The 26,700-nt window shown below is 47.6% G+C and overlaps 12 protein-coding genes across 12 annotated transcripts; 7 read left to right on the forward strand and 5 right to left on the reverse strand.

The window, feature by feature from the left end:
• Nucleotides 1–1,299: 1,299 nt before the first annotated feature.
• Nucleotides 1,300–2,515, forward strand: LY89DRAFT_723916 (uncharacterized protein; the record flags this gene model as incomplete). The annotated part of the gene is made up of 3 exons (XM_018218855.1): nucleotides 1,300–1,459; nucleotides 1,586–2,194; nucleotides 2,260–2,515. 3 exons carry the CDS (start codon nucleotides 1,300–1,302, stop codon nucleotides 2,400–2,402), a joined length of 912 nt encoding a protein of 303 aa, XP_018064488.1. The 3' UTR covers nucleotides 2,403–2,515.
• A 1,312-nt stretch (nucleotides 2,516–3,827) lies between these two features.
• Nucleotides 3,828–5,247, forward strand: LY89DRAFT_760959 (uncharacterized protein; the record flags this gene model as incomplete). Its single annotated transcript, XM_018221531.1, has 4 exons — nucleotides 3,828–4,632; nucleotides 4,686–4,757; nucleotides 4,806–4,895; nucleotides 4,945–5,247. The coding sequence occupies 4 exons, from the start codon at nucleotides 3,828–3,830 to the stop codon at nucleotides 5,007–5,009; spliced, it is 1,032 nt and encodes a 343-aa protein (XP_018064489.1). The 3' UTR covers nucleotides 5,010–5,247.
• On the reverse strand, nucleotides 5,217–6,808 carry LY89DRAFT_656773 (fructosyl amine:oxygen oxidoreductase-like protein). Its single transcript, XM_018212402.1, has 2 exons — nucleotides 6,471–6,808; nucleotides 5,217–6,406 (listed from the first exon to the last, which is right to left on the reverse strand). Exons 1-2 carry the CDS (start codon nucleotides 6,649–6,651, stop codon nucleotides 5,265–5,267), a joined length of 1,323 nt encoding a protein of 440 aa, XP_018064490.1. The 5' UTR covers nucleotides 6,652–6,808; the 3' UTR covers nucleotides 5,217–5,264.
• A 90-nt stretch (nucleotides 6,809–6,898) lies between these two features.
• LY89DRAFT_627539 (MFS general substrate transporter) lies at nucleotides 6,899–9,295 on the forward strand. The gene is made up of 6 exons (XM_018211145.1): nucleotides 6,899–7,230; nucleotides 7,283–7,377; nucleotides 7,428–7,598; nucleotides 7,650–7,918; nucleotides 7,967–8,336; nucleotides 8,387–9,295. The coding sequence occupies exons 1-6, from the start codon at nucleotides 7,182–7,184 to the stop codon at nucleotides 9,029–9,031; spliced, it is 1,599 nt and encodes a 532-aa protein (XP_018064491.1). The 5' UTR covers nucleotides 6,899–7,181; the 3' UTR covers nucleotides 9,032–9,295.
• LY89DRAFT_270862 (carbonic anhydrase) lies at nucleotides 9,189–10,401 on the reverse strand. Its single transcript, XM_018206363.1, has 7 exons — nucleotides 10,366–10,401; nucleotides 10,127–10,328; nucleotides 9,993–10,075; nucleotides 9,883–9,936; nucleotides 9,695–9,808; nucleotides 9,532–9,637; nucleotides 9,189–9,479 (listed from the first exon to the last, which is right to left on the reverse strand). The coding sequence occupies exons 2-7, from the start codon at nucleotides 10,168–10,170 to the stop codon at nucleotides 9,347–9,349; spliced, it is 534 nt and encodes a 177-aa protein (XP_018064492.1). The 5' UTR covers nucleotides 10,171–10,328; nucleotides 10,366–10,401; the 3' UTR covers nucleotides 9,189–9,346.
• A 502-nt stretch (nucleotides 10,402–10,903) lies between these two features.
• LY89DRAFT_656779 (uncharacterized protein) lies at nucleotides 10,904–12,879 on the forward strand (the record flags this gene model as incomplete). The annotated part of the gene is made up of 3 exons (XM_018212403.1): nucleotides 10,904–11,924; nucleotides 11,996–12,130; nucleotides 12,208–12,879. Exons 1-3 carry the CDS (start codon nucleotides 11,142–11,144, stop codon nucleotides 12,877–12,879), a joined length of 1,590 nt encoding a protein of 529 aa, XP_018064493.1. The 5' UTR covers nucleotides 10,904–11,141.
• Nucleotides 12,863–14,800, reverse strand: LY89DRAFT_689963 (glycoside hydrolase). The gene has a single exon (XM_018216002.1). It carries the CDS (start codon nucleotides 14,460–14,462, stop codon nucleotides 13,029–13,031), a length of 1,434 nt encoding a protein of 477 aa, XP_018064494.1. The 5' UTR covers nucleotides 14,463–14,800; the 3' UTR covers nucleotides 12,863–13,028.
• A 369-nt stretch (nucleotides 14,801–15,169) lies between these two features.
• Nucleotides 15,170–17,065, reverse strand: LY89DRAFT_596838 (uncharacterized protein; the record flags this gene model as incomplete). Its single annotated transcript, XM_018209944.1, has 4 exons — nucleotides 15,170–15,972; nucleotides 16,026–16,438; nucleotides 16,484–16,601; nucleotides 16,657–17,065. The coding sequence occupies 4 exons, from the start codon at nucleotides 17,063–17,065 to the stop codon at nucleotides 15,170–15,172; spliced, it is 1,743 nt and encodes a 580-aa protein (XP_018064495.1).
• A 1,068-nt stretch (nucleotides 17,066–18,133) lies between these two features.
• Nucleotides 18,134–19,530, forward strand: LY89DRAFT_723922 (S-adenosyl-L-methionine-dependent methyltransferase; the record flags this gene model as incomplete). Its single annotated transcript, XM_018218856.1, has 4 exons — nucleotides 18,134–18,348; nucleotides 18,403–18,529; nucleotides 18,579–18,702; nucleotides 18,756–19,530. The coding sequence occupies exons 1-4, from the start codon at nucleotides 18,169–18,171 to the stop codon at nucleotides 19,528–19,530; spliced, it is 1,206 nt and encodes a 401-aa protein (XP_018064496.1). The 5' UTR covers nucleotides 18,134–18,168.
• Nucleotides 19,531–20,609: 1,079 nt separating this feature from the next.
• Nucleotides 20,610–22,435, forward strand: LY89DRAFT_723923 (MFS general substrate transporter; the record flags this gene model as incomplete). The annotated part of the gene is made up of 6 exons (XM_018218857.1): nucleotides 20,610–21,101; nucleotides 21,152–21,320; nucleotides 21,351–21,699; nucleotides 21,756–21,892; nucleotides 22,043–22,205; nucleotides 22,260–22,435. Exons 1-6 carry the CDS (start codon nucleotides 20,626–20,628, stop codon nucleotides 22,433–22,435), a joined length of 1,470 nt encoding a protein of 489 aa, XP_018064497.1. The 5' UTR covers nucleotides 20,610–20,625.
• Nucleotides 22,436–23,469: 1,034 nt separating this feature from the next.
• Nucleotides 23,470–24,252, forward strand: LY89DRAFT_787774 (uncharacterized protein; the record flags this gene model as incomplete). Its single annotated transcript, XM_018223104.1, has 3 exons — nucleotides 23,470–23,595; nucleotides 23,666–23,931; nucleotides 23,982–24,252. The coding sequence occupies 3 exons, from the start codon at nucleotides 23,470–23,472 to the stop codon at nucleotides 24,124–24,126; spliced, it is 537 nt and encodes a 178-aa protein (XP_018064498.1). The 3' UTR covers nucleotides 24,127–24,252.
• Nucleotides 24,253–24,803: 551 nt separating this feature from the next.
• On the reverse strand, nucleotides 24,804–26,648 carry LY89DRAFT_740537 (uncharacterized protein; the record flags this gene model as incomplete). The annotated part of the gene is made up of 2 exons (XM_018220601.1): nucleotides 24,804–26,258; nucleotides 26,310–26,648. The coding sequence occupies 2 exons, from the start codon at nucleotides 26,646–26,648 to the stop codon at nucleotides 24,804–24,806; spliced, it is 1,794 nt and encodes a 597-aa protein (XP_018064499.1).
• Nucleotides 26,649–26,700: the final 52 nt, after the last annotated feature.

Here is a 26,700-nt window from a genome sequence, read left to right on the forward strand (position 1 = left end):
CAAAGGATGCGAAAAACGGTTCTACGAAAGAGGGTAATGGAGCCGTTAAGTCTTCAATTGAAGGCAATGGAAATACCACTGAGCCAACAGCGACAGTTGCTGGATCAAGCAAGTCTTGATATGGGAAGGATGGAGTTGCGGAACGGGAGGATGGACGTAGCTTTGCATGGCAGTGATTTCTGGAGTTGGGCGTAGCTGCTAGGCTTGGCAAGGACTTGGGCATCGTGGGGCGCTTGATGGGTCACAGAACAAAGGCTTGCTTTCCTAGTAGCAATCATTTCAAATGCGTGAACGTCTTACATATTTCCCAGACCTGGCAAATCTTCAATGATCAGCCAGCTACAAATGTCCCAGATTACCACGAGTGTGGCCAGCAACGGAAATCACGAACCAAGATCTCAGTCTCATCCAATGTCCTCCAGTGAGCTTTGAATCTTTCTCTGATCGTAGCACCACAATTTCCGCAACCCAATCATCGTTAACCTGTTCTTTTCATCCATTCCAAATTTTCCTGTTCCTGAGATCGATGTGGCTGAAGCCCCTGTATGTGCCCCGCCACAACCTGACTGTGCCACACCGATGCGGGGATGACGTCGGGAGAACGTCATTTGGGTGCATGGCGCATGAGTACATGCTTGAACCTTGAATACGCAAGCAATAGCAAGCTTTGTTTAGTTTTATTTCAGTTGCATGTTGTTTATTGAGTGATAACCACCCTGTCTGATGTTTCTTCTGGATTTATATGTGTTTAGTCGAGAGTGCTCAGGAGATAATTCATAAGATTTATGTGATGCGGGGTAGGATCTTGAGTGAGACATGAGGGGAAGAACACGCTTCAATACAGACTTTACTTCAGCTTAAGGAAAGAGAGGACAAGCAATAGCATTTCAATAATCCCCATTTTGGAAACAAGCTTCAAGATGAATAGCAGCTAATCACGCAAGCGGATCTGCCATACCAGTGAGAAGTGACAACCCGGTTCTTGGTTACCATCTAATTACCAACACTATGCAAAGATCAGCTAACACAAACTCCCTTTCCTTGAATCGGAAACGGAAGAAAACATCTGGTGGAAGAACTCGATTTCGTGACCCCACGCTAACACGTGGAAATGACGTTGGGGTCTCATCCTTGATTTGGGGATACCCCGCCAAGCCAGCCAGGCAGGAGCGGGACGAGGAGCGGCTTTATATTGCTTGATTCCCTTGGTTATTTGCTTGGAAGTACAATACTAGGAACTCTGATACCCAATACACTCTCAACGACGACGAAGGAAAATCGAAGATAAAATAGTACGAAATGGAGACCGTAAACAACATCGCATCGGCAGCCTCGCGTGCCATCTGGGGTGAATCGGCTCAGACGGGTGAGACTGCCACTGCTGCAGGCACCGAACCGGTTTCCGGTAAGACCGGGAATGTGGAAGCGGGGGAGCCGTATGATAAGGGGAATGATGGTGGTGAGTGATTGCTTTGCCCCTCGAAGGAAGGAATCAAGGATGGAAGCTGACCTGCAGTAGAGTACCTACTTTCGGCCAGGAGGACGAGTGAATGAGGGAGGGGCTGACGTATGAGTTTTTTTTTAGAGCCAGTGAATAATACTTCTTCTTCGACGACTACCGACTCGAAACTTCCTACCTACTTGAACTATCAGAAGGAGAACGCAAATACAGATACGACAACTTCGAAAGATACTACAACCAACTCATCTACAGATACCCCCTCAACAGCACCCACAACCACACCATCAAACACCACCACCTCCAAAATGACAGACAACACCCCCTCCACCTCCATCGAGAAACCAACCACCTCCTCCACCGACGACTCCTCCACGACCGCACCACCCAGCAACCGCTCCGACCCCGCCCCCGCCGCCCAATCAGCCGCCAACCAAGAAGCGATCCAGAAATCTACTCCCGCCGACACCACTCCCGCCGACAAGAACGACGACAAAGAAGACGACGAAGCAACCCAACAAGCCGGTCTCAAAGCCGACGGCATCACCGAGACGTCCAAGGAAGGCGACCATGCGCCGAAGTTCGATACCTTTAAGACGAGTGACGGGCCGCATATCGGGGATGGGAAGAATGATGGGCGTGTAGGGCCGCCGATTGAGAAGGGCGATTTGAAGGAGTTTGAGAATCATGATGGGTCGGAGACGAAGAAGGAGGAGGGTGAGGGGAAGGTCGAGGGTGAGTTTTGATTTTTTATCTTTTGATGTGGGATGAGGGGAAGTGCTAATGCTGAATGAATGTAGGGAAAGTTGCGGAGGAGAAACATGCGCATCATGGTGAGGAGAGCGTGAAGAAGGATACGGAGAGTGCGGAGAGGGCTGATAGTCCCGGGAAGGAGAAGGTTAGCTTGAAGGATAAGATTAAGGCGAAGTTGCATAAGCATTAGATGGCTGGTTGGTTGGATATGGGGGTTCGCTTCTGGTTTTTTGTGTAATTCTTTGAGATTTTGATGATGGGTGCAAAGGAGGGGAAGGGGGTAATTAATCAATGCATTGCGTGGATTTTTCAAGTCGGTTGGTTTTTGGTGTTATTGTGCTGGTGCTGTGTTCGCTTTCTTGTGTCTTGATTGTTGCATTGGAAGAATGTTGTTGTCTGGTGTGTACTTGGGACTTTCAGTTTGCGCTTTATTTCCCTCTTATGTCACATCTTAGGACACAAGTGTCAAGTCGTCGACGTTTCTCATAGTCACATGCTTCACCTTCTTCTTATAAACTCCTTCACTCAAAGCATCGAGGCCCGGCATTTTCGCGAATAAACACCCCACAGGGAATGATGGACTCGGCGACTCTTCGAGGCGCCATTCCTGAGATGGTACTCGGGTTGCTGTCGACGTCGAATTGTTTTCGAAGATAGCGTTCAAGAAGCCTTCTCTTGTTAATCCGCTCCACCGCTCAGCTAAACCAAGTTGATATTTATTTCCTTTATTTCTGTTCTTTCTGGGGTTTCGATGCCTAGATAAAACTGTTACTTGGTGGCTCATTCTTGCGAGCTTCCAAAGTGTCCTTATATATCTGAGAGTTTAAGAATGTAAGTATTTCTTGTTTATTGTCTGGTTATTTTACTGAGGTGATAATGTCCAAAGCGAGGATGAAACAAAGAGTTTGCACGTTGGTCTGGTTTATAATGTTCTCTTGTGAGCTGGGTGCTTACGATTGATGTCTCAGCTGCCCAACCCCTCGGCGACAACGCTCATTCCTACACTGATCCGTCAGTTGTTGACTACCTATTTTCGACGCGCAGATATTTGATCCTCTATAATCCATTCATGCGCGTCACTAATTAGATGACGAGGCATTTGTCTACCTTGAGAGCGTATTTCACCGCTAATTCTGGCCGCGTGTAGATTATACTTTAAGCCCGGAGGCCCACCACCGTTTATTCGTTGAGTTGATAAAATTGGGGCAAAAGAGGTATTTTAGAGTTTTGACTTCGATAATCAATGCTAAAATCGCATCGCATCGCATCTGGCCTTCGACCGATATTCATGTTCTTCTTGGTCTGTTTCACTTGGGTAGTTTGGATGTTCCTGTTACCCTGCTGCATAAAATCCCACTGTTATTTCTTCTTTTGGAGTTGATTTGGAGATGATAGCTTGGGGTGATGATTGACTTCTCAACTTGCTGAGGAAAGAGCACTTTTTCACCACCACCCCCTTCCCAACACCACATTCGCTCTTGCATCTTCTCAATTCATCAGACCATGTGGGACTTTAAGCACTTACTCCTTTCCTCCCTTAAAAAACAATCCATCTTCGACCCGAACACCACAACTCTCCCCTCCCAATCGTCCCACCACCCATCAGACATCCAAAATGCCACCCTCGACTCCTCGCCGCCCGCGAGCCCCTACACCAGCTGCTCAACCCCGAGACCAATGGCAACTTCCACCCTTCTTCCTCGGCATGGTGGTCGCGGCTTTCCTCTTCATTGCCGGCATGTCGGTTAAGCCTGCTGTTGGAGAATGTCTTGTGACGAGGTCGACTGTGCGGGTTAATCCGTTGGATGTCCAGGAACATATGAGATATCACAAAGCTTGTGGATTGCCGGAGATGAAAGCTGGAGAGTTTCGTTGTGAGGGAGGGGTTTTTATGGGGGAGAATCCGGTGGTCGAGAGTCTCAATATCAAATGTCCTCTTACCCTTACAGGGGTTCGTAATGGTAAAGAGTACACTCTTGATCTCTTCGATTGGACTCCGACGTCGACACGTCACTTAGTGAAGCGCGAGCCAGACTTGCAAGCACCAATCGAAGAGACCAAAGGAAAAGGAATTGATGTGACATATCCTGATTTCATCGTCCGTTGGCGACAAGGCGAGGAGGACGACACAACGCGTTTCACACTAAACCGGGGTCATATGTTTCCACATCTTTCAGGGAAATATATGGAGGCATACAAGGACACTATACGCGACCTGCCACATTATTTCCCTCTGTCAGACCTACAGATGTCACTAGTTTCTTGGTCAGAGATAAATGAGCTGGAGACGTCTCGATACCACCTCAGGCTTGCACTCCAGTCCACTAAGCCTGGCAAGGTGACGAAACGCTTTCACGCGAGACTTCAATATCAATGTGTGAAAGAACAACCCAGACTGACCCTTCTGCCGCCGAATGGAAGTACGTTATGCAGTCGACCTTCATCTTGAACGAGTGCTGATCTTCTCTATTAGCTGCATTCTTTGGTATGCCCGGAGAATTCGAGCCGGTTTTCTTGGAGGTCGTTCCTCACTTTGGAGCTAATGGTACATAAAAACATATGTTTCGACCATGATATACGTTGACACTCACAGGCACAATGATTGGACATTCTCGACCTGGATGCCGTCAAGGAGCTCCCTGCGTCTGGTCCTGGGGCCATGCTGCAAGGAAGGATTTCGAAAGTGGGTACTATGCCAGTTCATACAATCACAAAATGATTAACCTCTTTAGGTGGCGAGTCTGAGTTTCAAGTACTGGTCAACCTTCATTCTAACATGGGACACGATGAGCTTTGAGGAGTCGACTCTAATTGGCTTACGCTTTGGTGGCACACCACATGGTCATTACAGATTGCGCTGTGGACTTATCCTCTTTGCACGTTGGGGATTCTCCGCCAGTCATCTTTCTCTCTTGTCAGCATCAATACCAAATGTACTTATGGTTTCATCGCAGTTGAAAGATTACCAGGGGACGTTCGGATTATCACTTTACTCAGTCACAAAGCCGAGCAGATAGATTTAGTGTTTTCATAAATCCAGATTGTTTTCAACTCACAACTTTGAAGTCGTGCTGCCTTGTTCGGCAATCTCAGTCCACATGTTCACCTCGCCAAAATTCGTCATCGTATTTGGCCCTCCTCTCCTGCCTTGTACATCCTCCCAGTTTCTCTCAACAGCAGTCTCTGGCCTCCACCTGAAAGCCTTCTTCAGCTTTGGATCTAACTTGCCCTCGACTGTGTCAGCAATAAAAGCTCCCACTGAAGTGATATGCATAAACCCATGCCCTGAGCCTCCAACTGCCAAAACTAGCGAACGAAGTTCCGGATGCCTATCAATCAAGAACTCCCGATCAGGCGTATCTGCACACCAACATATCCTCGCAAACGAGAACGGTCTTCCTGCAAGCTGCGGCATCGTATCCTTCAAGAACCCTCTTACTCTGTCCTCTGCCTCTTTTGGGATCTGATGTTTGGCGAACGGAACACTTTCTCTTTTCCCGTCCTCCGAGATAACCCAGTTACAATACCCAGGATGCTCGTCACAGATCTTCAACTCCTGCTTCTCCTCATCGGGCTCCATAAAGAACCCACTCTCAATATTAAACAGAACAGGCAAGTTCTTGTACAACTCGCACTCCTCAGCCGACATCTTGATATGCGCCAGCGTCCACGCTGTAGGTCGCAACTGGTCTTTCATATCCAGCAACTGCGGGGCACTAGCACCAGCCGCCAGAATAACAGTCTCAGCCCTCCACTCAGCCCCATCTTTCGTCACGGCTCCCACACAATCTCCATCCTCTATCAACAGTTTGACCACGTCCCCGTTCTCCCCAGTAACAAACCTCACACCAAGCCTCTCGCTCTCCTTGTACGCAGCAACCAACGCCCCCCTCGCAAACACCCACCCCGCACCCCTCCTCTTAAACCCCCCCTTCCACCCCGGAAACTCACCAGTAAGCACCCCCTCCGGCATCGTAGCCCTAAACTCGGCAGGCGAAGAAAGCCATTCGAAATCAGGGTCGTTGTCGAGAGATTCCCGTTTCGTTAGTTGGGCCAGGCCGTCGAGCGTGTGCGCGCAGATTATGTAGCCCGTGTCGTGGTAGTAGGGTGTGAAGAGCGGGTCGGTGGTCCAGCCGTGGGTGGCGTGGTGGAGGAGCGTTGAGGAGATTGAGTCGGGGGAGGTGGATAGGGAGCCTGTGTGGAGGAGGGGGTTAGTTGGTTGGGAGAAGGAGGGAAGGAGGGGAAAGGAGGATATGACCTTGTTCGACGATTTTGTTTATGTCGTTTCCGGCGGAGATGGGGGAGGGGACTGGGTAGGGGTCGAGGACTGTTATGTTCTTATAGCCGCGTCTGGCGAGATGTAGAGCTGTCGAGCAGCCCCAGGTTCCGGCGCCGATTATGAGAATTGGGAAGTCGTGTGAGGGGGTGGTGGTGGGCATGGTTGGTGTGGAGGTGGAACGAGGACTTGGGGGGGTTTTTTTTTAATTTTCGAGGAAAGCAGAACAAATATAAACACGATGTATGAATATCCAAGTCCAGAACGATCTATAAGTACAAGAAGAATAAGCATTGGTACAGCGCGGTGTCAGGTGCTCGCCAAGTCCTCCCCCACCTTTGGCGAGTAGGAAAAGGAGAAACTATCCCATCTTTGGGGTGAGACTGAACGATTTTGGTACTAGTACATCGAGTAGATTAAAACTTATCTGAAGGTCCGGGTTGACCTTCCATCTTACAGAATGATGGATAGCTTAAAGCTTATCTCCGGTCCTGGGTTGACCTTCCATGTTATAGAAAAGCGCCACCCGGAATCTTGCTCCGCACTTTGGTCAAGGTCTGGAAATTGATAAGATACAATTGACAACGGATACTTATCTCGAGCAGATGGTGGGATGGGGATATATATTGCCATGAGTCTCCCGTGAGATGATGCGAGACAAGCATTTGTAAAATTCGAGATTTAGTTGCAGAGATGGCCGACGTTATTGAAAGTGTTCCCGGAACGGAATATCTCGTTGATGGTATGTTGACCCTTTCGATCCTGATAGCACCTGTTCTGATACCGTCTCGCAGTGAACCACAAAGCAGAAGTTGAACATGCTGGGACTACTGGTTCTTCAGACATTGTTCTGATCCCACAGCCTACCGAATGTGGTGGAGATCCACTGGTAAGAACATTTCACGCCTGATACGATGACAGAAGATTGACAATGTGTAGAGATGGTCAAGATGGAAGAAGTACTACCAACTCTTTCTCGTGGCCTTTTATGCTTGTGCTTTCTCGTACGGGGAAAACACTCTGGGTGCAGCGTGGACAACAGTCAGTGAGGACACCGGCGTTAGCCTCACGAATATGAATGGAGGAAGTGCTTTGAACTATCTCTTACTCGTAAGTCCCCATGTCCAAACCCACTCAGCCCTAAAACTGACCTCAACCCAGGGCTTCGTCAACATCTTCTGGATCCCAGCAGCCATGAAAATCGGTCGTCGCCCCGTATTCCTTATCACAACAATTTTCTGTCTCTGCGCTGGCGTCTGGCTAGGCGAGTTCCATGGGACAGGCCAATGGTTCGCTGCCATGATTTTGAATGGTCTAGGCACGAGTGCTTATCAGGCTGTCATTCAACTAAGTGTCTTTGATATGTTCTTTGCGCATGAGAGGGGTCGAATGTTGAGTGTGTATCTTTTTGGACAACAGCTTGGGTCGATGTGAGTCTTGATTACATCACTTGTGATACAGTAACTTATGATAAACAGTCTTGGATTGATCACAGGAGGTTCAATCGCTGATACACCTGGCTGGCGCTGGAGTCAGTATATTGTTGCAATCATCGATGGAGTTGTCCTCTTGCTTCTATTTATCAGCTTTGAGGAAACGCTCTTTCCTCGATTTCTGTTTGGGCAAAGCGATCCCTCGGAGCGACATGCATCATGCTCAGGCGTCGACTCCGACGGAAAGCCGATTCAAACAACAGTCACAGCGAATGCAGAAGTCTCATACGACTTCCCCAAGAAGAACTTTGTCGAGCGTCTCAAGCTGTGGACATACTATCCAGAAGATAGAACGACGTACTGGCAGTACTTCAGACGTCCGTTCTTCTTGCTGTCTTTCCCTAATGTCATCATTGTAAGTCTCTAATCACCTTTTCGAGAAAACTCTCGCTAACTCAAACATAGGCAGGATTCATCTTCGCATTCGGCTGCACCGCAGGAATCGTCTCCTTCAACACGATCTCCGAGATCCTTACCGAACCCCCATACAACTGGTCCACCACCGCAACAGGACTCGTCTTCCTCGCCGCCCTCGTTGGCAACATCGTAGGTTGGGCAACCGGTACACTCTCCGACCAAATCGTCATCCGCTTAGCAAGACGTAACAACGGCATCAAGGAACCAGAGATGCGTCTCTGGACCCTTGGTTTCTCAATGGTGTACGCTCTTCTAGGATATTTCCTCTACGGCTGGGGTGCCCAGACTGGCGCCCACTGGATGACCATCGCCTTTGGCGTGGGCTGCATGATCGCGCATCAAGTGAGCGCTTGCTCTATCGCTACTGCGTACGCCATGGAATCTTTCCCTGGGGTGTCCGGGGAAATGGTGGTCATTCTGGCGATGTGTAGCTCTTTGATCAACTTCGCCTTCTCGTATTCGGTGCAGCCCTTCATCAACGCGGCCGGGTATGGATGGACATTTACGTTCTTCGGCTTGGCGGTTTTTGCGTCGATGGTTGCTGCGGTGCCGATGATAGTTTATGGGAAGAGGTGGAGAGTCAGGTGTGCACCGAAGTATTATCGCTTTATCAATGAGAGCAGGTGGGAGTAAGGGGAGGTTCAGAAGGGGTAGGGAAGGAAAGATAAACGCAAGGGTTACAACTCATATTGAGCTAGGATGGTTGCGCGGCATACTCGTGTACAGGGAAAGGTGGATGTAAGAAAGGGTATAGATGGATCTGTTGGATTCGAGGTAGGATTATATTTTGAACATAAAGCGATAAACATGTAAGCGAGAGCCAAGGCGCTGTAAAAACACGAACTGCAAGTAGCTTTATATTCTCGTAACGACTGGAGCAGACTATTACATCCTCCTCCTCCCCTGCTGCACAAGTATGCTCCTTGTACCACAACTTCTACTCATAGCTTAAGCGTCAACTGTGATAAATTCTCCGGTCTTGATGTCCAAAATGAAGCCATAAGAATGCTCCCGAAGATCTTTCTTGATAAGAGGTGAAGCTCTAAGAATAGCCAAATCATCCTTAACGCTCTGGTGGATCCTGATTTCGATCAGTAGATGTTACGATCGAGTGAAATAAGGTTGTGACTTACTCAATGGTTCCACCAAATTTCATGCTATCGACATCCTTGGCTTCTGGGAGTTCCTTCTTGATGTAATTGCGGACATTCTCATTCTTCATCATGAGGGAACCGCAATCTTGGGGGAGACGTCAGTTCAATACTCGGAACCACAAAACGGCAAATTATAATTTACCTGTGTGATGAACAATGATAACATCCGTGAAATTGACAAGACTATCAAGAGAAACAATATCATTCAGAGCTGGGGCAACATGACCACAGACATTGCGGATGATGACTGGTCCAACTGTTGTCGTAGTACTGTCAGTGTCTCAATTTTCTAGATGGGGAGCTTTCCCTGCAGATAGCAAAAAGACTTACCAGGTCCCAAGTCCAGAAACTTCTCCGGAGATATACGAGGATCAGCGCAAGTTACTGAATTATCACTATGTTAGCTAGGCAACAGAGATATGGCCATGGGTTAACTCAACTGATTAGGGTGTGAGGTACTTCGAGACCGAGAGATGACAATTCCGAGAACAGGGGCATTGGCTGATAAGTCTTTGCGGCGTCTCTGGAACAGAGAGCTGTTAGTAAAAGACTACTGATTTTGGTAAGATCTTACTTGTTCTGCTCCAACAGTTTACTGGCGATGGTGTTGCTTGCCATTTTATTGGTGTGCGAAATTGATATGATGAGAGTTGAGTGGAGTGGTGAGAAGTTATTCCAAATTTGAGTATGGCTAAGAATTTTGAGAGTTGAGTATTGTTAAGTTGTTGGAGGATGATCGATGCTGGTGTTCGAGGAAAGGAGGAGTCTCTAGATGTCTTTATAGATAAATACGAGTGCTTTGCAGATACCTACATATCCAAGCTATCTTCCATCGTAGTCTCTGTTACCCAGGGTAGGTTGACTCTTCTAGGCAATACTTGTTGTCTTCGAGCCGAATTTGATACATTCCCACGTCAGTGTCCGCGATGGAATGGAGCACCAGTGATACACTGCTGGAAAGCGGCTCTCTTCATCAAGGAATCTCAAACCAGGGTAGTTGGACAGTTTCTGGAGGATCACTCATCAGGCACGACTTGATACTTTCATAATTCCGCGGCATTGATGAGGCAAACATTCCACGAACTTCCGCAACCATCGTTGAAATTGGCTTTCACCGATACGCTGAAGCCAGGGGTTTGTGACCTTTTCAGGCAATGCTGGTGCCATCCTGGGGGAATTTCGCGCCGCTGACATAATTTGAGGAGTGATGCTTGAAACCGCGCCTAACCCGTTGCGGTTCAACTACCCTGGTAAGCTCTTGCTTTAGCCTCACAGCGGCCGATCCCATTACCTTATGTAATGCATATGCGTGCTGACCCTGTTTCGATTTCCCTGCCGTTCTCAACTCCAAAGACAAATTCCTTAATAGAACACACGATGTAAATTCATAATGGTCTGTTGCTTACTGAGCACAATCCATCTTCACGACTAGGTGCATGTGAGACAAGCCATTACCCTTGCCACTTATCTGGATTAAGCAGCAACAGAGCTCACATCTCCGCCGGCAACAAGACACATTGTCACACACTTGCACACTCTTCATACCTGTATACCATATCGAGGTTGCCTTTTTGACTCTGCCAATAGCGATGGCGACTAAACAAATGAAAATCAGTTTCACATTCGCTAACTCAAGCATCGAGGCTCCGCCTCAAGACCCCGCGACGAGGGCTAGAATCCGCAAACAGGCAATCAAACAAGCCTTCGCTGCACGAAAACAAGACGGGACTCAGAAAAGGTACAACGTTCGACAGTCTCCAGTCTTTGTCAGAGACAAGCTTGTTGCGCCGTCCGTATCTGGAATCAACCTCTCCCGCTCGGATACTGAATTCAAAGTCAATGTTGAAGATCACAACGCTCTAGAAGTCGATGACTTCTTTGCTGCAGAGGAGCCAATAGAACCAGCTAGTGATGATAACGAGATACCCAAAGTCGACCATCTATCATTGGTCTTACGTGAAAGCCAAACACTCTATGCGAATGTTTCAGGCACAGGCTACGAGCAGATAACCCACAAGTACGGCTTCAACATTTTAGACCTATCAGATCTCGCAACCTTCCACGTCGGGCGAAGCACTCGCACTTCCCTCTCTTCGAACCCTTGCCAACTAGTCAACCTTCGGCAATACCAGCCGTGGTCGTTCCTATCTTTTCTCCCTAGTACCTACGAACACTTCCCGTGCATCAGGTATGCTGCCGAGTGCGTCGCCGCTCGTGTCCGTCAGATTCTATCCCCGGGAGAAGTTCACCACTCAACTGTCATAGCCTTATACGTGAAGGCTCTGAAACATCTTCAAGAGGTGCTCAATACTCCCAAGAGATGCCTCAAGCCGGAAGTTTTGTTTGCGACTGAGATCATGGCCATCTATGAGGTGCGTATGCTTTTCAATCCATCCCACTTTTTGACAGGAGATCCTTGTAACTAACCATTCTACAATTGCAGCTCTTAGCAACATCCGACGAAATTGCATGGGTTCGCCATGCAGCTGGTGCTGCGCGCTTGATTCAATTTCGAGGTCCTGCAAACTTTACGACAGAATTCGAAAAGGCTTTGTTCATGGCCCACGCTGGCGCAATTGTACGTAACCAGAATCCTCTCTCTTCACTTGATATTTTCTATCAGAACGAGTAAGAAAATGCTAACATCCGGTATAGTCCAATGAAGCTCTCCTAAAAAACGAGCGTTGCTTCCTCGAAGAGGACCAATGGCGCGACGTCTTCCAGTCCATCATAGTCAGAGACTCAGCCATATCGGATCGTAGCGAAGCCGCCATCACCATGTTAATGATCAAGAGCTCCGCCCCCGGAATCGCAAAAGACGTCACCAGCGCCGTCGTCCAACAACTCAGCACTGATTCGCCCTTCGTCATCGCCGTCGCAGACCGAGCTCGCCAGCTCCATGCGACTCTTCTTTCATGGCACGATAATTACAAAGAACTCCTCGGAGATGATCCTTCGGATATCTGCACTGCTACTATCGAAGGTGATAGCCGCTGCAAGATCATGGGTGTGTATCTCTCGTGTATGGTGTTGGCAAATCGCTTTATGGCTGCTGTGTGTCCATTGGAGCAACAAGAACGAGAAGAAGAGGCGCAGGAGGTGGTGAATAGGATCTTCGAGCTGCAGAAGCATGTATCTAGAGTTCGTCCACAAGCATGTCTTTATTTGGTGCAAGCGGTTGGCCTCGCGCGTGTCACGGCAGTTACGACGCAAGATTGGCAATGCATTTCAGAGTCCAAAGACGCAAGCTTTGGTGGTCCGAGGAGGGTCATTAGTCGATGGAGATTTGAGCGGTGGTGTGAGCTTTTTGGGCGTAAGACGTCTTGAATGTATTTTCTATTATTCTGTAACCATTACAGCACTTCCAAACGTGATCAACATTACATTACAATGCTTTGCACCGCCAAAAGACCAAAATCTCTCTCCATTTTCAGACTCTCCCAACAGCCACTAAAAGTTCTATTAGTGTTCATAGCCTAAGAAGAGCATGTAAGATCATAAAGAGGTGTTGTAGTTCCGTCCGTTACTCCGAAGCTAGGAACCGCACCTTCATCAACAAGATCATACCAAAACGTCGGGATCTTGTCGAACGCAAAGCCGCATCCGACTTGCTGCCAATAGATCTCAGCATTTGTGGTGCTAGCTACTGCGTTAGCCTCGGTCGATCCAAAGACAGGCCACCCTGTTTCAGTGATCCAGACAGGCTTGCCGCCAGCTACAGCAACGGTAGCGTCGTACGCTGTCTCAAACAGCGACTGGCCGTTCGAAATGACGTTGTCATCGGTGGTCTGGTAATAAGGATACGCGTCCATGCCAATAAAATCGGAAACGGTGATCACAGCTGCGTTTGAAGCGTTGGTCCAGGAGTTCCAAGTATCGACGTGTCCAACTAACGTGCTCGAGAGCGCTGTGCCCGCAATGGCATTTCGTGTAGCTTGAATGAATGAAACAAGTTCGTCCGGAGTCGCTCCAGTGCCCTCATTGGCGTTAATGCCAAGTACTGAATCACGATATAGGTCCTCCGATCCAACAGAGATACCAAGTACAAGATCAGCAAGGTCAGTTCCATATTCATCAATAGCAGCTGTGAGTGCGGCGATCTCGTTATCAACATTAGGATAGAAGAGACCGAGGAGGAGATACGTCTTGGTAGCGATTGCGGCTGGAATAGCAGAGATGATGCCGGCCGTTGTTCCATCTTGGATGCTGGTGTATAAACGAGCAGATGTGAATCCAGAGGTTCCTATCAGATCACGAGCGAGGTTGAATTGGGTTACGTAAGTCGATTGTGTCATGCCAGAGGAGCCATAGTTGAATCCTTTAGCTACAGTGCTCGATGATGAGGAGGTAGAGGCCGCTACCGAAGTTGAAGTAGTTGGTGAAACCAGGTCGGATGTTGCTACTGAAGGTCCACCATCACCAGGACCCGTGGCAATGGTGGTAGGAGAACTTGTGGCGACGCTTGCAGGTGCTGAAGTCTCCGTAGGAGCCGATACAGTCGTGCTCGGTTCAGAACTTTCCACTTGCGAAGCCGATGTAGGTGTAGATTCACTACTGGTCAAGCAGGACTGAGGCGTGCCGGGTCCTGTGTATGGAACAGTGATGACTACCCCTTCGTATGTGAACGTCTCAGTGGGACAAGGTGCTGCCGCCGAGCTGACAGCAGTCAAGCAAGATTGAGGAGTACCAGGTCCAGTGTATGGAACAGTAATGACAGCTCCGTCGTACGTGAATGTCTCGGTGGGACAAGCTTCCGCCCCGGTGGAGGTTGCAGTACCGTAGTAGGTTGCGGTCACCAACTCGCCCGCAAAGGTAAATGTCATGAGCGTGGGCTCAGCATCGTCACGTTTTGCTGCTGGAGCGGCCCATGTCAATGCTGGCAGCAAAGCTCCCAGAATGAATGATCGCATCTTGAAAGTGGTCCAAGCGGATTAACGAGAGTGTGAAGATAGTTTGATTCCGAGCAGAAGAAGCTTGGAGTTGTGTGGTGCAATGTAACGAGAGAATGGGACGTGCAACGATTATATGAGCAGTGAAGAGACTTTACAGTCTACATGTGATGATGGTGGAATGGTGGTAAAAAGAATGCGCGGCAGTGACGTCTAAGAAACATTTTCCCCACGGGAAAGCGCATCATGGAAGAGGACTACCATAGTGGAGGACCAGAAGCAGCTTCCTCAATTGGATGTCGGATAATCGGAACTCAGAATACGCTTGCATTCATGACATTCGATGTATTTAGTTCGTGGCAAATATGTTGAAAAGTTGAACAATGTCTTTTAACGTTCTGCAGATACGAGGTTGCGTGCTATTTATAGAATTGCACTAGTGCCCAAGATCCCCAGAGAGAGACCAGATGCTGGAGCAGGCAATGAGGTTTTATGGACTAATAGACTTTATAGACTTGCTGGCAGCACGAAGCTTCATCTAAATGGGCTATATGTTGAGTATAAAGCCTCGGTTTGTGATCAAAAAGAGCTCCATATGTAGTCACGTGATGATATATACCTTTGTTTTTCGGATGGACATGATGCTGTGAAACAAGATTGACTGAGGAGGAAGCAGTTCTCGGGTCTAAACGTAGTTTGGAGGCGATACATTGCAATATATTCAGGGACTACCTATTTCTCTTCGCGGCAGCTTGCCCACCCATTCGCCCTTTTCTACTCCTGGAGATACCTCTCCGTTGCACGACACGGGTAGCCCACCACACCAGACGATCTCGCATCAAGAAGACGGCGGTGACAACGAAGACCGGTGCTGCTATAGCCCAGAAATAGGTCTCGCCATGATGGATAGCAGGAAATTCTGTCAGATTCATACCAAAGTAACCCGTGAGGAAAGTCAGAGGTAAGAAGATGATAGTCACGATAGTGAGCTGTTTCATCGACTCGTTCTGGAACGCTGAAATGGTGTTGAAGATTAGATCGATCATGTTGTCGCAAGACCTTCGCATCTGATCAAGAGAATCTGTGATCAAGACAATGTGGTCCTCGACGTCACCGAGGTATGTTTGTGCCATAGGACTGATCTTTACAGCCGTGGAGGAGTTTTTGTTATCGCGGCCACCAACGCCTGCAATGAGCGCAGGACTCTTGTGGTCTTGAAGAGCGTTGATGAGATTATGGATTGGGCTGACGAAGTTTCGCATCGATGTGATCTCACTTGTTACGATGTACAGGCTGGTACATTGTTTTATGCTTGGGTTCGTCAAGACATCAAGCTCTAGATCGCCAATGACATCTTGATATGCGGTGGCTGCTGGAATTGCAAGATCGATAGTCGCATCGATGATAGCTTGGACAAGCATGGAAGCATCGCAGGACCTCCTCAAAATAGTCTCGGGCGTACTGAGACGTTGAACCATGGGAATTTCGATATCGTCTGCAGACGACTCAAAGAATGAGATGACCGTATTGTCTGTTATGTGATCAGCAATTGTGTCAATATCCAGACAGCGAGTCAGTACATACCGGATGTAAGAAATATTGAGACCTGCTCAGCACTGATAGCCAGTCTCCTTCTTGTCAAGGGAGAGTGTCGTTCCATGTATTCCATTCGAGCTTTATTCGGTCCCCCATGGTATCGCTGTAATGTTCTTAACTTTTGTACTGGGGTATCATGCGTGCCATCCGTATGTCCGGATATGAAGTCGCTTGCGGGGTCATGTACACCAGCCACAATATCTGCTGTCCTCTGCTTCTCATCAAACTTTGCTTTCGATCCTGAGAACAGCTTGCGGAAGTATTTTGAAACTCTGCTGCGTGGAGCTTTCCGTGAACCGCCAATGCTATCCATCTCATCTCCTTCGGAGTCGCTATCTTCGTCTCGATGTAGGTGGACCAGTTTCTGAAGTGTGAATACCATGTAGGTATGATCGGTGTACCTTTTCTTGTAAGCGGAGATGAACTTCTGAAGAAACAATCCTTACCAATCAGCTTTTGTCCTATTGTTTGTGTTGACCATATCCTCAATAGCCAATTTGTGGAGCTTCTTGTACTTTCCCAAAGCTTGTATCACGTCCCAGCTCAAGCCGTTTACATTGATCCCTTACAACGGAATTAGCATAGGAAGAAAGAGAATTTGAGCAACGGGATTTGGTACATCTGCAAGAAATCCAGCTTTCCTGCGGCTTCTTCACGAAATCGATGATGCCGGCATTGTCGAATTCGTGCATCTGCATATCCTTCTCACTGAAATCCACCACCGTAATCTGGCACTCTTCATGGAGTGTGGGAGTCTGCGGTCTTCCGCCATTGGGTTTGCTCGGATCCAGACCAGGTTCTTGTCCTGGGGCCCAGCTCGGCCGTGTGGCAGCGATATCAACAGTCGAGAATGTCTTGGAAGTATTCGATCGCGTCTGCCGACGCTTTAGGATTGGAGAAACGCCTATCTTCTCGTCTGGTTCGGATCGTATAGAGAGTGGGCGGTGGTTCGGACTCTGGCCTGCAGTCGTTCCTGATGTACGTCCAGCTTCGAGGTCGAAGTTTACGTGAGTCGTCGGCGAAGACATTGCCGAGTGCGGCGTGAAGTCTCTGATATCTGCCATTGCGGCGTGGAATTGCTGAGACCTGGTCGACCTGGAGGTGGTTTGGAGGGTGCTGGAGATTTGATGTTTCAGAAATTGCTTTTGCAGGGAGGAGAAGAAACGAGAGGAAGATGACGTAGACGGATATCTCAAGACGTACATATTAACCGCATATGCATTGAAGATGTCAATCTATCAAGACTTTGCTGAAGGTGAAGAAAACATACTCGCAGTCGCAGACTCGAGATGCGCAAAAAGATAAGATGAAAACAAGCTTTCTTTCTTGATACTTAGAGTCTTGGCGTTGTGTCCCCGCAGCTAGTCCCAAAATAGCAAGCTTCCCCCTTTCCCCCTCGCTTCACGTGGAGCCTGAGGGAGTACAAGATCTAGTTCACTCCTCCAGCATTCTTTTATTTTGAATTGTTGTAAATGTGGAGTCCCGACCGCGTTTACTGTTCATCTTGAACTCGATCTTATCTGTCTTCGAGTCATCTGCAGCAATTTGTCTCGCTGTTCGTGGAGAACATGGGTCAACTCCTTTCATTCTCACGGGGTCGAGAAAAATCTGCATATAGATAGCCCAAAGGTCTCTGCAACGAATCGGAAAGTACCTGGTTCGACAAATCATCTTTATATGGAGCTTCGTCTCATTCTGGCCTCCTTGTAATCAATTCCTTACTATGCCTCGGTCCCTCTGAACCTTACAGACTCTTCGCCAAGGATCCACGTAATCCTTTTCAGAGCTATCGATCTCTCATACCGTTGTTTGTCCACTTCCCGAGGAAGGCAACTGGATTGGTGACTCGAAGCCGAGGGAAAGCTAATCCTTGTCGTATGATGTTGCCCCGCACTAAGAAAAGCTATATTTCAGCGGTGCTGGGGTATCTCAAAACGATCGTTGGTATCGTTAACGGCAGCGCCAACTGCATGCTGCAGGCTAGCACGGTAGTTCCGGCTAGTAGGGGCATATGCAATTGACATTGCATATACCTTCTTGTGGCACTTCAGCCCTCTCAACTCAGAGGTTCACGAGAAGCAATTCTTTCCTTCTAGCTTAGGCTCTTTCTATTTTAGCACATTTAATTAATATGAGCTCAGTATCGGATCCGTCTCTCGACGTCCTTCTTCATAGCGTTTCGTCGCAAACAAGTATCGGCCCTGCTCATATAGAAGACAAACACTCTAGACCTCAGCTACTGAAAGACCTTCGCAAATTAATTTCGGCTTTAGAGACGCCAGAATACCATGTGCAGCGAGTTGTATTTTTTGTAAGTATGGGCTCGGTGTACCATGGATTTCAAACGCTAATCAACCCCGAACAGCCATCGACCTACGCCTGTGCCCGGATAGCAATCGATCTCAAGCTGTTCAATATCATAGCGGATGCGTCAGGTGGCATTTCGTCCTCAGAGCTTGCTACCAAGACTGGAGCGGAGGAACAACTTATTGGTATTCGCAGAATCTCCGTCCCGTTGAGGACTTTCTGACAGGTTATCAGTCCGTGTACTTCGGGGCTTGACATATGCTGGTCTAGTCACAGAGGCAGGAGATCGTGTTTATGCAGCAAATGCGATCACCCAGCATCTGAAGACGCCATCCGTACAAGCAGGCATGATTCACTTGTGAGTTTTTTCGCCTCGATAGCTTTCAACCCGTTTTGATGTTGATTTCATAGCTATGACGCTGGTCTCAGAAGTCTAAGCACCATGCCAGAATACTTCCGAAAGAATGGCTTCAAACTGCCTTCAGATTCAGTATCCGGTCCGTTGCAATATGCGTTTCACACTCCTCTTGAGTCATATGCATATTGGAACACCATGCCGGAGTTCGCAGACAATTTCAATACGTTCATGGCCGGGAAACTAGGAGCGACAAAGACCGGCCAGTCATGGGAGAAGATGTATCCCGTCAAGTCAAACATTATTGATGCTTTCGATCAGAAAATCGGCGACACCATGTTTGTCGACATAGCAGGCGGTCGTGGACACGAAGTCGCCCAGCTTAAAATTGATTACCCCAATGCGCCCGGAAGATTCATTCTCCAAGACTTACCAGCAGTTATTGACGATGTCAAGGACTTACATTCTGGTATTGAGCGTATGAAGTTCAATTTCTTTGATCCTCAACCCATTCGTGGCAGTCGAGCCTACTTCATGGCAAACATCATGCACAATTGGACAGACGCAGACTGTCGAAAGATACTGCTCAATACAGCCAAAGTGATGGTCAAGGGATATTCGAAACTTCTGCTCAGCGATCATATCCTTCCCAGCACTGGATGTGGATTAGAGTCACTGGGGAGAGATATTGGGATGCTGTCACTGCATGGAGGTGTGGAGCGGTCAGAAAGTCAGTGGACTGCACTTCTCGAATCTGCGGGACTCAAGGTGGTTAAATTTTGGTACATGGATAAGGGAGAAGGTTTGGTCGAAGCTGAATTGCAAGACTAAAGGATGAGGTGAGCAAGAAGGGTCAAGAAGCTACAACAATTCCAAGAAAACCTCTGGTGTGTATTACGCTCATTATCTTTTTACTTAGAAGCCATCCCGAGACTGAAAGACTGTGAGATCTCTGGAGGATGAGTAAGCGCTACCGCATTTCTATCTTAATTGGGCATCGGTGGGAGTAAGCTCGCTCTGTCCATTTGTGAAATTCTTAGCCGGTTTTAGTATTCGAGAATACTAAAATGTCCCGTACCAATTCTAACATTACACACTAGTACATAGTCATCTTTTAATTAGATTCAAGTTCTGACTTATCAAGAACATATTCTACGTTCTTATTAAAAGAATTAAATATAAACTTGATTTGTTGTGCGCAATACTTTACATTTTGTAAAATTGGGCCCTGTCGCAAAATGGGCCACGAATTTCACCGATGGAGAGCTCGCTTCGCGATGTGGTGCGACCTCCATGCAATTCCCTTGTTCGTGCAGCGGGTATTGTCTCCGGCTCCAGCTTTTGCTCCTCTGAGATCCAAGCTCTCGGAAGACATCACTAACTAGTGTTAGCTCTGCATGGAGTACTCCACGATAGGGTCTGCCGATGAAGTTTGTACAGCGGGCCAGAGTACGGCTCCACATCGGTTGACTATTGATTGTCGATATTGCTGCAAGAGTCCTCGAAAGTGTACCGATCCCCGTGGAAATCAGCTCTTATCAGTGACAGCGGCCAGTAAATTTCGAGAACGAGCTAAAAATGATCTTTAGACTCACATTTTGAAAAGATAGCAGGGAGCACGAATTCTTATGGTCGCATGGGGAAGTGCTCTTCCGAAAAACTTAAACATTCATTGCGACTCGCTTCCAATGCCAAGTACATGCGTCGCCGAATCGCTCTGCGGCCATTCGTGGACCATATTAACTTTCTCGGGGCTGAACTTCTTTCGGTAATCTACGATGCACCTACTAGGTATTCATGTGACAGTGTAAGATGACAGATGCATACACGATTCGTACGTGGTCCAGACGACTGAATTGTCTTCTCCCCTCATATGGAATCTGCTTAGCAGTTGCGAAAGACAGGACTCCTAAATATTAAGTTGAAATGGCAGGCACATCGAACGAAAAGTGTGATCTTGACAGTACCACAAGTCCCGAGGCTCCAGTGCTTGCATCTTCAGATAGAGATGATAGAGGGGCCGTCGCACCACGCCAAAATAAAGACACAGAGAAGAACGCCAGCGCTGGAGGAACCTATTTCGTGAAAGAAACCACATCGGATGCTGACGATGGTCTCAAGCTCGCCAAAGACGGAGTCACGATCCTTATTCCTCAACCCTCGGACGATAATGAAGACCCTCTCAATTGGACATGGCTCAGAAAGCACAAAGTCTTGATATCTCTCTTGCTTCCGAGTCTTCTGACGGATTGGGGAATGACGTGGGGCACAACTCTTTTCCAAGCTCAAGCTGTGACGTGGGGTATGTCTGTACCTGATGTAGCAAGATCTGTCAGTGGAGGTATCTTCTTACAAGGCCCTGGAGGGGTCTTAGCTGTACCTTTCGTTCAGAGATATGGCCGGTAAGTAGCCAACGAATCTTCAAAGGCTGTCATCTGACGATTTGCCGTAGCCTCCCAGTACTGTTCTGGTCCCAAGTCTTGGGCTTCGTTATGGTCCTTATCGCGACATTCATGCCGAATTACGCGAGCTTCACGGCTTTCCGTACTCTTCAAGGCTTTGTTGCTACTTCACCTCAAGTCATCGGGCTCTCGGTTGTCCATGATATTTCTTCTTCCACGGTAAGCAAAGTATGGCGAATTGGAAAGCAGTCGCTCACTGTTCTAGAACGAGCCAGGAAGGTCAACATTTGGGCATTCACGTTTCTGCTTGGCCCTTTCCTCGGACCCTTCGTCTCGTCTTTCTTGTTGTCACGTATTTCGTGGCAGTTTGATATGGGTGTTCTAGCTATGTTCTACGGTGTATCAGCAATCCTTGTTGTGCTTTTGGGAGAGGAAACACTGTACGATCGAGACAAATCATGGAAGCCCACAGCGGGAGCATCGAAGATCTCAATCCTGGTCGGTATAGCTGGAGCCAAAGCAAAAGGACAAACCAGCTTAATGCTTGTATCGAAACAGCTTCTTGAGTTGTTGATCAAACCCCAGCTACTTCTCCCCAGTAGGCCGATTTCCACATCTTGAAAGTATTGCAGAGTTCTAACACGAAATCTTCAGCTCTTTATATCATGCTACTTTTCACATGGGCAATCGGTATCGTAACCACAGTAACCCAGTTCATCCGGCCTCCTCCGTATCTTCTCGACAACACGCAAGCATCTTTGTTTTACCTCGCTCCAATAGTTGGTGGTCTCGTAGGTGAGCTGTGGGGCCACTGGTTCAACGACTTTCTTTGCAATCGGTACATCAAAACCCACAATGGACAATACCAGCCGGAGAATCGACTTTGGGCAGTATGACCGGCCTGCGCTTTTGGTATCAGCGCAATGGTGCTGTATGGTCAGACATTACAGAAGCAGTTACCAGTGATAGGCCTTGCTGCAGCTTGGTCATTGATGGCATTCGCTCAAGTTGCGAGCACGACAGCCATCAGTGCTTACGCATTGGACGTCTTCCCACATCATGCTGCTTTGGCTAGCTCCTGGATCAACTTCTGGAGGACAACTGGTATGCCATCCCATCAGCATGAAAGTGGAAAGTAAATGCTGACCAACGGTGTAGGTGGATTCTGCGTCACTTACTTCCAGACTCAATGGGTAGCTAAATCGGGAGCTGCGACGACTTTTGGTATTCAGGCAGCCATCATTGCTTTTGGATTTATTTTTGTTATCATCACACAGGTCATGGGTGCCAGATGGAGGTTGAAATTTCCAGCTCCTTCGATCGCGGAAAATTGAGTGCCGTCACCTCAAATAGATGTCATTGGTATTTGAGCCCGAGGTTTTGGTTCAGACCAACTTCTCCGTTGCCAAGCTTGTGAGATGGTGGGGATGCGATCCTTTTCAATAACAAGCGATCCATCCTATCATTATGTGATAATCTGGTGTTTAATGTTCATGCGTACTCTTCGGAGAATGTTGGTCTTCCGAAGTACTGGTTCGCCTTCGTTGGATGCCCCAAAAGATGTTGGCAATCCTACTAATAAGCTGTCCTCTGCTTTGGGAATATATTGATTCACTTTTCGATCGCATTACATGACCAATTAGTACTAGATAATTGTGCTGAAAATAGACTGTGCTACATTTTACTGCTTGGAATGTAGCTGTCTCTGGCATGTGTGTGAACAAGTCCGGACTTATCCGGCACAAGCTTCCATGAAATCCATCTAGCCATGCTTATTCCTTTCATTTGTTTGTTGTCGACATCTTTCACGATTCAAATGTAGCTAATAAGATTGTGGCGTCGCATGGCGGGGTGTTGGATTCGCTTGTGGGAGCGAGAAATCTAACATCTTACTGTGTTTTCTATATGGAGGATGCAGCTTGCGACGCATGAGCGGGGCAATCCTTCTGTTGTCTTGGCTGAATGTCCAACACACCAGTAATGTTCTAACTCGTCATTGCAATAGCACGTTGCGAAATGTGGTGTGCAGCGAAAGGCCACTGCGAAGTTTAGAGCAGCTCTCTCGGGCAGTGCTCCAGGAGTCAGGCGGAATAATCAGATTCCAAATCAAAGTGGAGCTCATAGTGGAGCTATTCTGTCCAACACTCTCTTCTGGATGATTGTTGGTAATGCTTCATCGAGAAGTATATAAAGTATGGTCGAGAATCGAGTCCAAAAGACACTCTCATCAACTCGACACCTTCGCATCTCAACAATTTCTTCTCAATTTCCTTTGTCCATTTCATTTGTCTATTTCCTTATTTCCTGGGAACACTCTCTTGATCTTCCAAATCTGTACTCTTTGGTTTATTAATTGGTCTTTGTCAAAATGAAGTTCAACTGCAGCATCATTCTCAGTGCTCTTGCCTACACTGCTAGCGCATCTCCAATCATTTCTTTACGACAAGCTGAAACTGCTCAAGATTCCATTAACAAGTGGAATGGAGATATCACTGTATGTTTAAATTTCCGTCTCCCTCGTCTCATCAAGTGTTTGTAGGTTCCAAAGCTAATCATCACTTCAGATTGTCAACGAATTCCTGAATTCAGTCGGCTCCTCGTCCACCCCTTCAGCAGACGCAATGCCCGTTCTTGCTACAGCCCTCGACGAACCCGTGCAACTCATGTTCCTCACTAGCATGATCGCTTCCGATGCCACAGCGGCTATGTACGCTAGCAATACTTTAATACAGATGTTTGGCCAAGTACCCGAGGCATTAATGAACATCGTTGCTGCAAACAACGATCCCACTATTGTTGCAGCGAATGTCGCCACCATCAACAATGTCCGGTAAGCCAAAGTTTCGTTTCATGAGGACTATGAAAGCTGACAGGTTGTAGCTGCAACGTTGTACTGCCAAACATCGGTGTCCTCTGGGCTCAAGGTGGATTCCCAAATGCCGGCTCTATCACTGTACCTCTCGGTCCTGCAGTGTGCCCGAATCCTGGCCCGAACGGAGGTCCTTATCCAATGGTAGCTGCTTAGTTGGGATGACGTCGTGAAATGGATGTTATTTGAAGACCTGATCGAGAGCATCTAGAGTGTCAGTTGATGGGGAGATGAAAGGACTGGTTTAATGCATGGAAAGGCACTGGTTGGATTGATTGCTGGTAGATGACTTCTGTTAATATTCGATTATTCAAGCTTTGATTCTTCCGTTTACTCTACTGATCTTATGTTTTCTTTCTTCTTTGAGAACCGTGCAATACCATATGCGCAGTCTATCATTTTCATTATCTTAGCTCTATACCGAGCTGCTTATCCATACTTCGCTGTGATGTAGAATTTGCTCTATCTTTATCCGTTCCTATGGTATCCCATGCTCCATCTAACTCTTAATCTCCACAAGGGAATGGGAATGACAACCACCATAGCGTTCCCTTCAGCAGGCAATGTCAGGACATGCGTCGAAGATTATGGAAGCTCTCACGTGCGAATCAAATTCAGTCATTTCGTGCAATCGGAATCTACCAGGTTGCAAAATACAAATGCAATGCTTGCTCTATCTCTCCCACCATTCCATGAAGAGCGCTTCTCTTTTCCCTGTCAAAAAAGTGACTTTGGATTGCCAAGAGCAAATGAAAACCTAATTCTGCTTCCCCGCATACAGACTGGAACTGATCTACTTAATCTTACCCTTCCGGAAGCCGTGCGAGCCACTACTAGAAGACCTCACACAACAATCTACCCTCTTCCGAAACCTGTTCCAAAGCCTTCTCACCAAGTACCTCTCCCAATTTATCCTTGACACCCTTCACCATCTCTGCTCCACCACAAACGAAGATCCATGCCTTTTGCTTTATAATCCTCAACAGCAACATATGCTTCACGTCATCTGTTTCGAAAGTGTCTTGCACGCGAATCTTTGCCTCGTTGCTAGGAGTGTAATACAATTCAGAGAAGAGACCATAAGAAGAGAAACGTCGAAAAGTGGGCTCAAAGAGTTTTCTATCGTCTGGGACATCTGGTTTGTCAATAGTAGGCGAACGGAAACCTGCAAAGAGGGTTATGGATGAGTTCTCATCAAAGTTCGAACCTGAAGCGATGAGTTGTGTCAGGCGACGAGAGAGAAAAGAGAGGATCGGTGCCAAGCCAGTTCCAGTACCAATTAGGATTACATGTGTCGGTTTGAATCCAACGGGATCGAGATAGGGCGAGGGGAGTAGGGGCAAGACGAGAGTGTTGGGTGCCAATTTGTAGGAAATCTTGTCACCAGGACGGAGGGAAGAGATGCAAGTTGAACTGAATCGTCCTTCAGGAAGAACACGAACTAAGATTTCAGCCTGATTATTACCACCAATACGATTGATTGAAGTGCCTTCCAAATTCGAAGAGGCGAGGGAGTAGATGCGAGGCCGAAGTGTTGGCATGGAGAGAAGGATTCGATGACGAAGCTCGGCGCTGACACTAGGACCATGAAGTTGCTCAGAGAATGCTGACAAGACCTGAAGTACAGAAATATTTTCCACTTCAGGAAAACCGCCAGCCCACTTAAGTGTGGTGAAAGGTTCACAGAGATCGACATAGTCGCTTAGAAATGCTTGAGTTGAGACAATTCCCATCCATTTGTCGTCATTCGGAATTTGTCCTTCATACCTACGTAGGTCGATGACTGCATCGAGTGTTGGGAGATTCAATATCTCCATGACTTTCTGAACATTCTCGGTAGAGTTGCGCGGAAGGATGCGAATATGTCCCATGTCTTGACAATCATTTTCAGTGATCTCAATTGTCAACTTCAAGATTCCACCAACAATGTCGTCCATGGGCTCAAACGTGATAGCTCCCTCGCTGAAAGTCTTTAAAAGATCGCGATGACGAAGGTATGGATTGACTGAGAGGAGGGAATCGGCACCGTTATTCACAACCTCTCCTTTGCCATCGATCACACTGATGATGCTCTCCTTCCATTGCCTGAAAACCTTCAAAGGAGGATTCTCGACAGAAACGTCGCTTTCAATGAGCTTATGATTCAGTAAAGGTGCGACCAACTTCTCATGGTAAATTTCATCGATGATTTCTGCGGCGCCGTTGAAAGTCGAACGATAAGCATCGTCACCAAGACCAAAGATTGAATACTTCACTCCCTCCGGGAATTCTCCTGTGTCAAGCTTCTTCTTGAAGTTGAGGCTATTGGAGGGCAACTATCCTTGGCTAGTAGTAGCAACGATCGAGAGGAATGTGTCGTTCATGTGAATCTTGGTTGCGTCAAATGAGTTGAGGCAGCCATACTCGCCAATAACAGCTCCGGAGTTGGCTTTTAGGAACTTCTTGAGACGCTCTGCCAACTTGGAGGCAGTACCTCCTGTACCGGCAAAGTAAACATGAACCTTCGGATGCTGAACGGTGGATTGATCCTCGAGTTCAAGATTCTTCATGGCTATTGGCAGCTCCTTCGTACTAATGCCATGCCGTCTCTTCCAAGCTTTTACGGGGTCAAAATGATGCTTGGCGATCAACGGCTTGGGCTGGTAGTTTGGTGCTCCGCCTCGATGCCTAACGAACATGGGGACAAAAGTCCGTGCGTTCAGGCTGTAGAACCTCGAAATTAAAACTCTT

The sequence above is a fragment of the Mollisia scopiformis genome (assembly GCF_001500285.1).
Source record: "Mollisia scopiformis unplaced genomic scaffold LY89scaffold_27, whole genome shotgun sequence".
Taxonomy (NCBI): domain Eukaryota; kingdom Fungi; phylum Ascomycota; class Leotiomycetes; order Helotiales; family Mollisiaceae; genus Mollisia; species Mollisia scopiformis.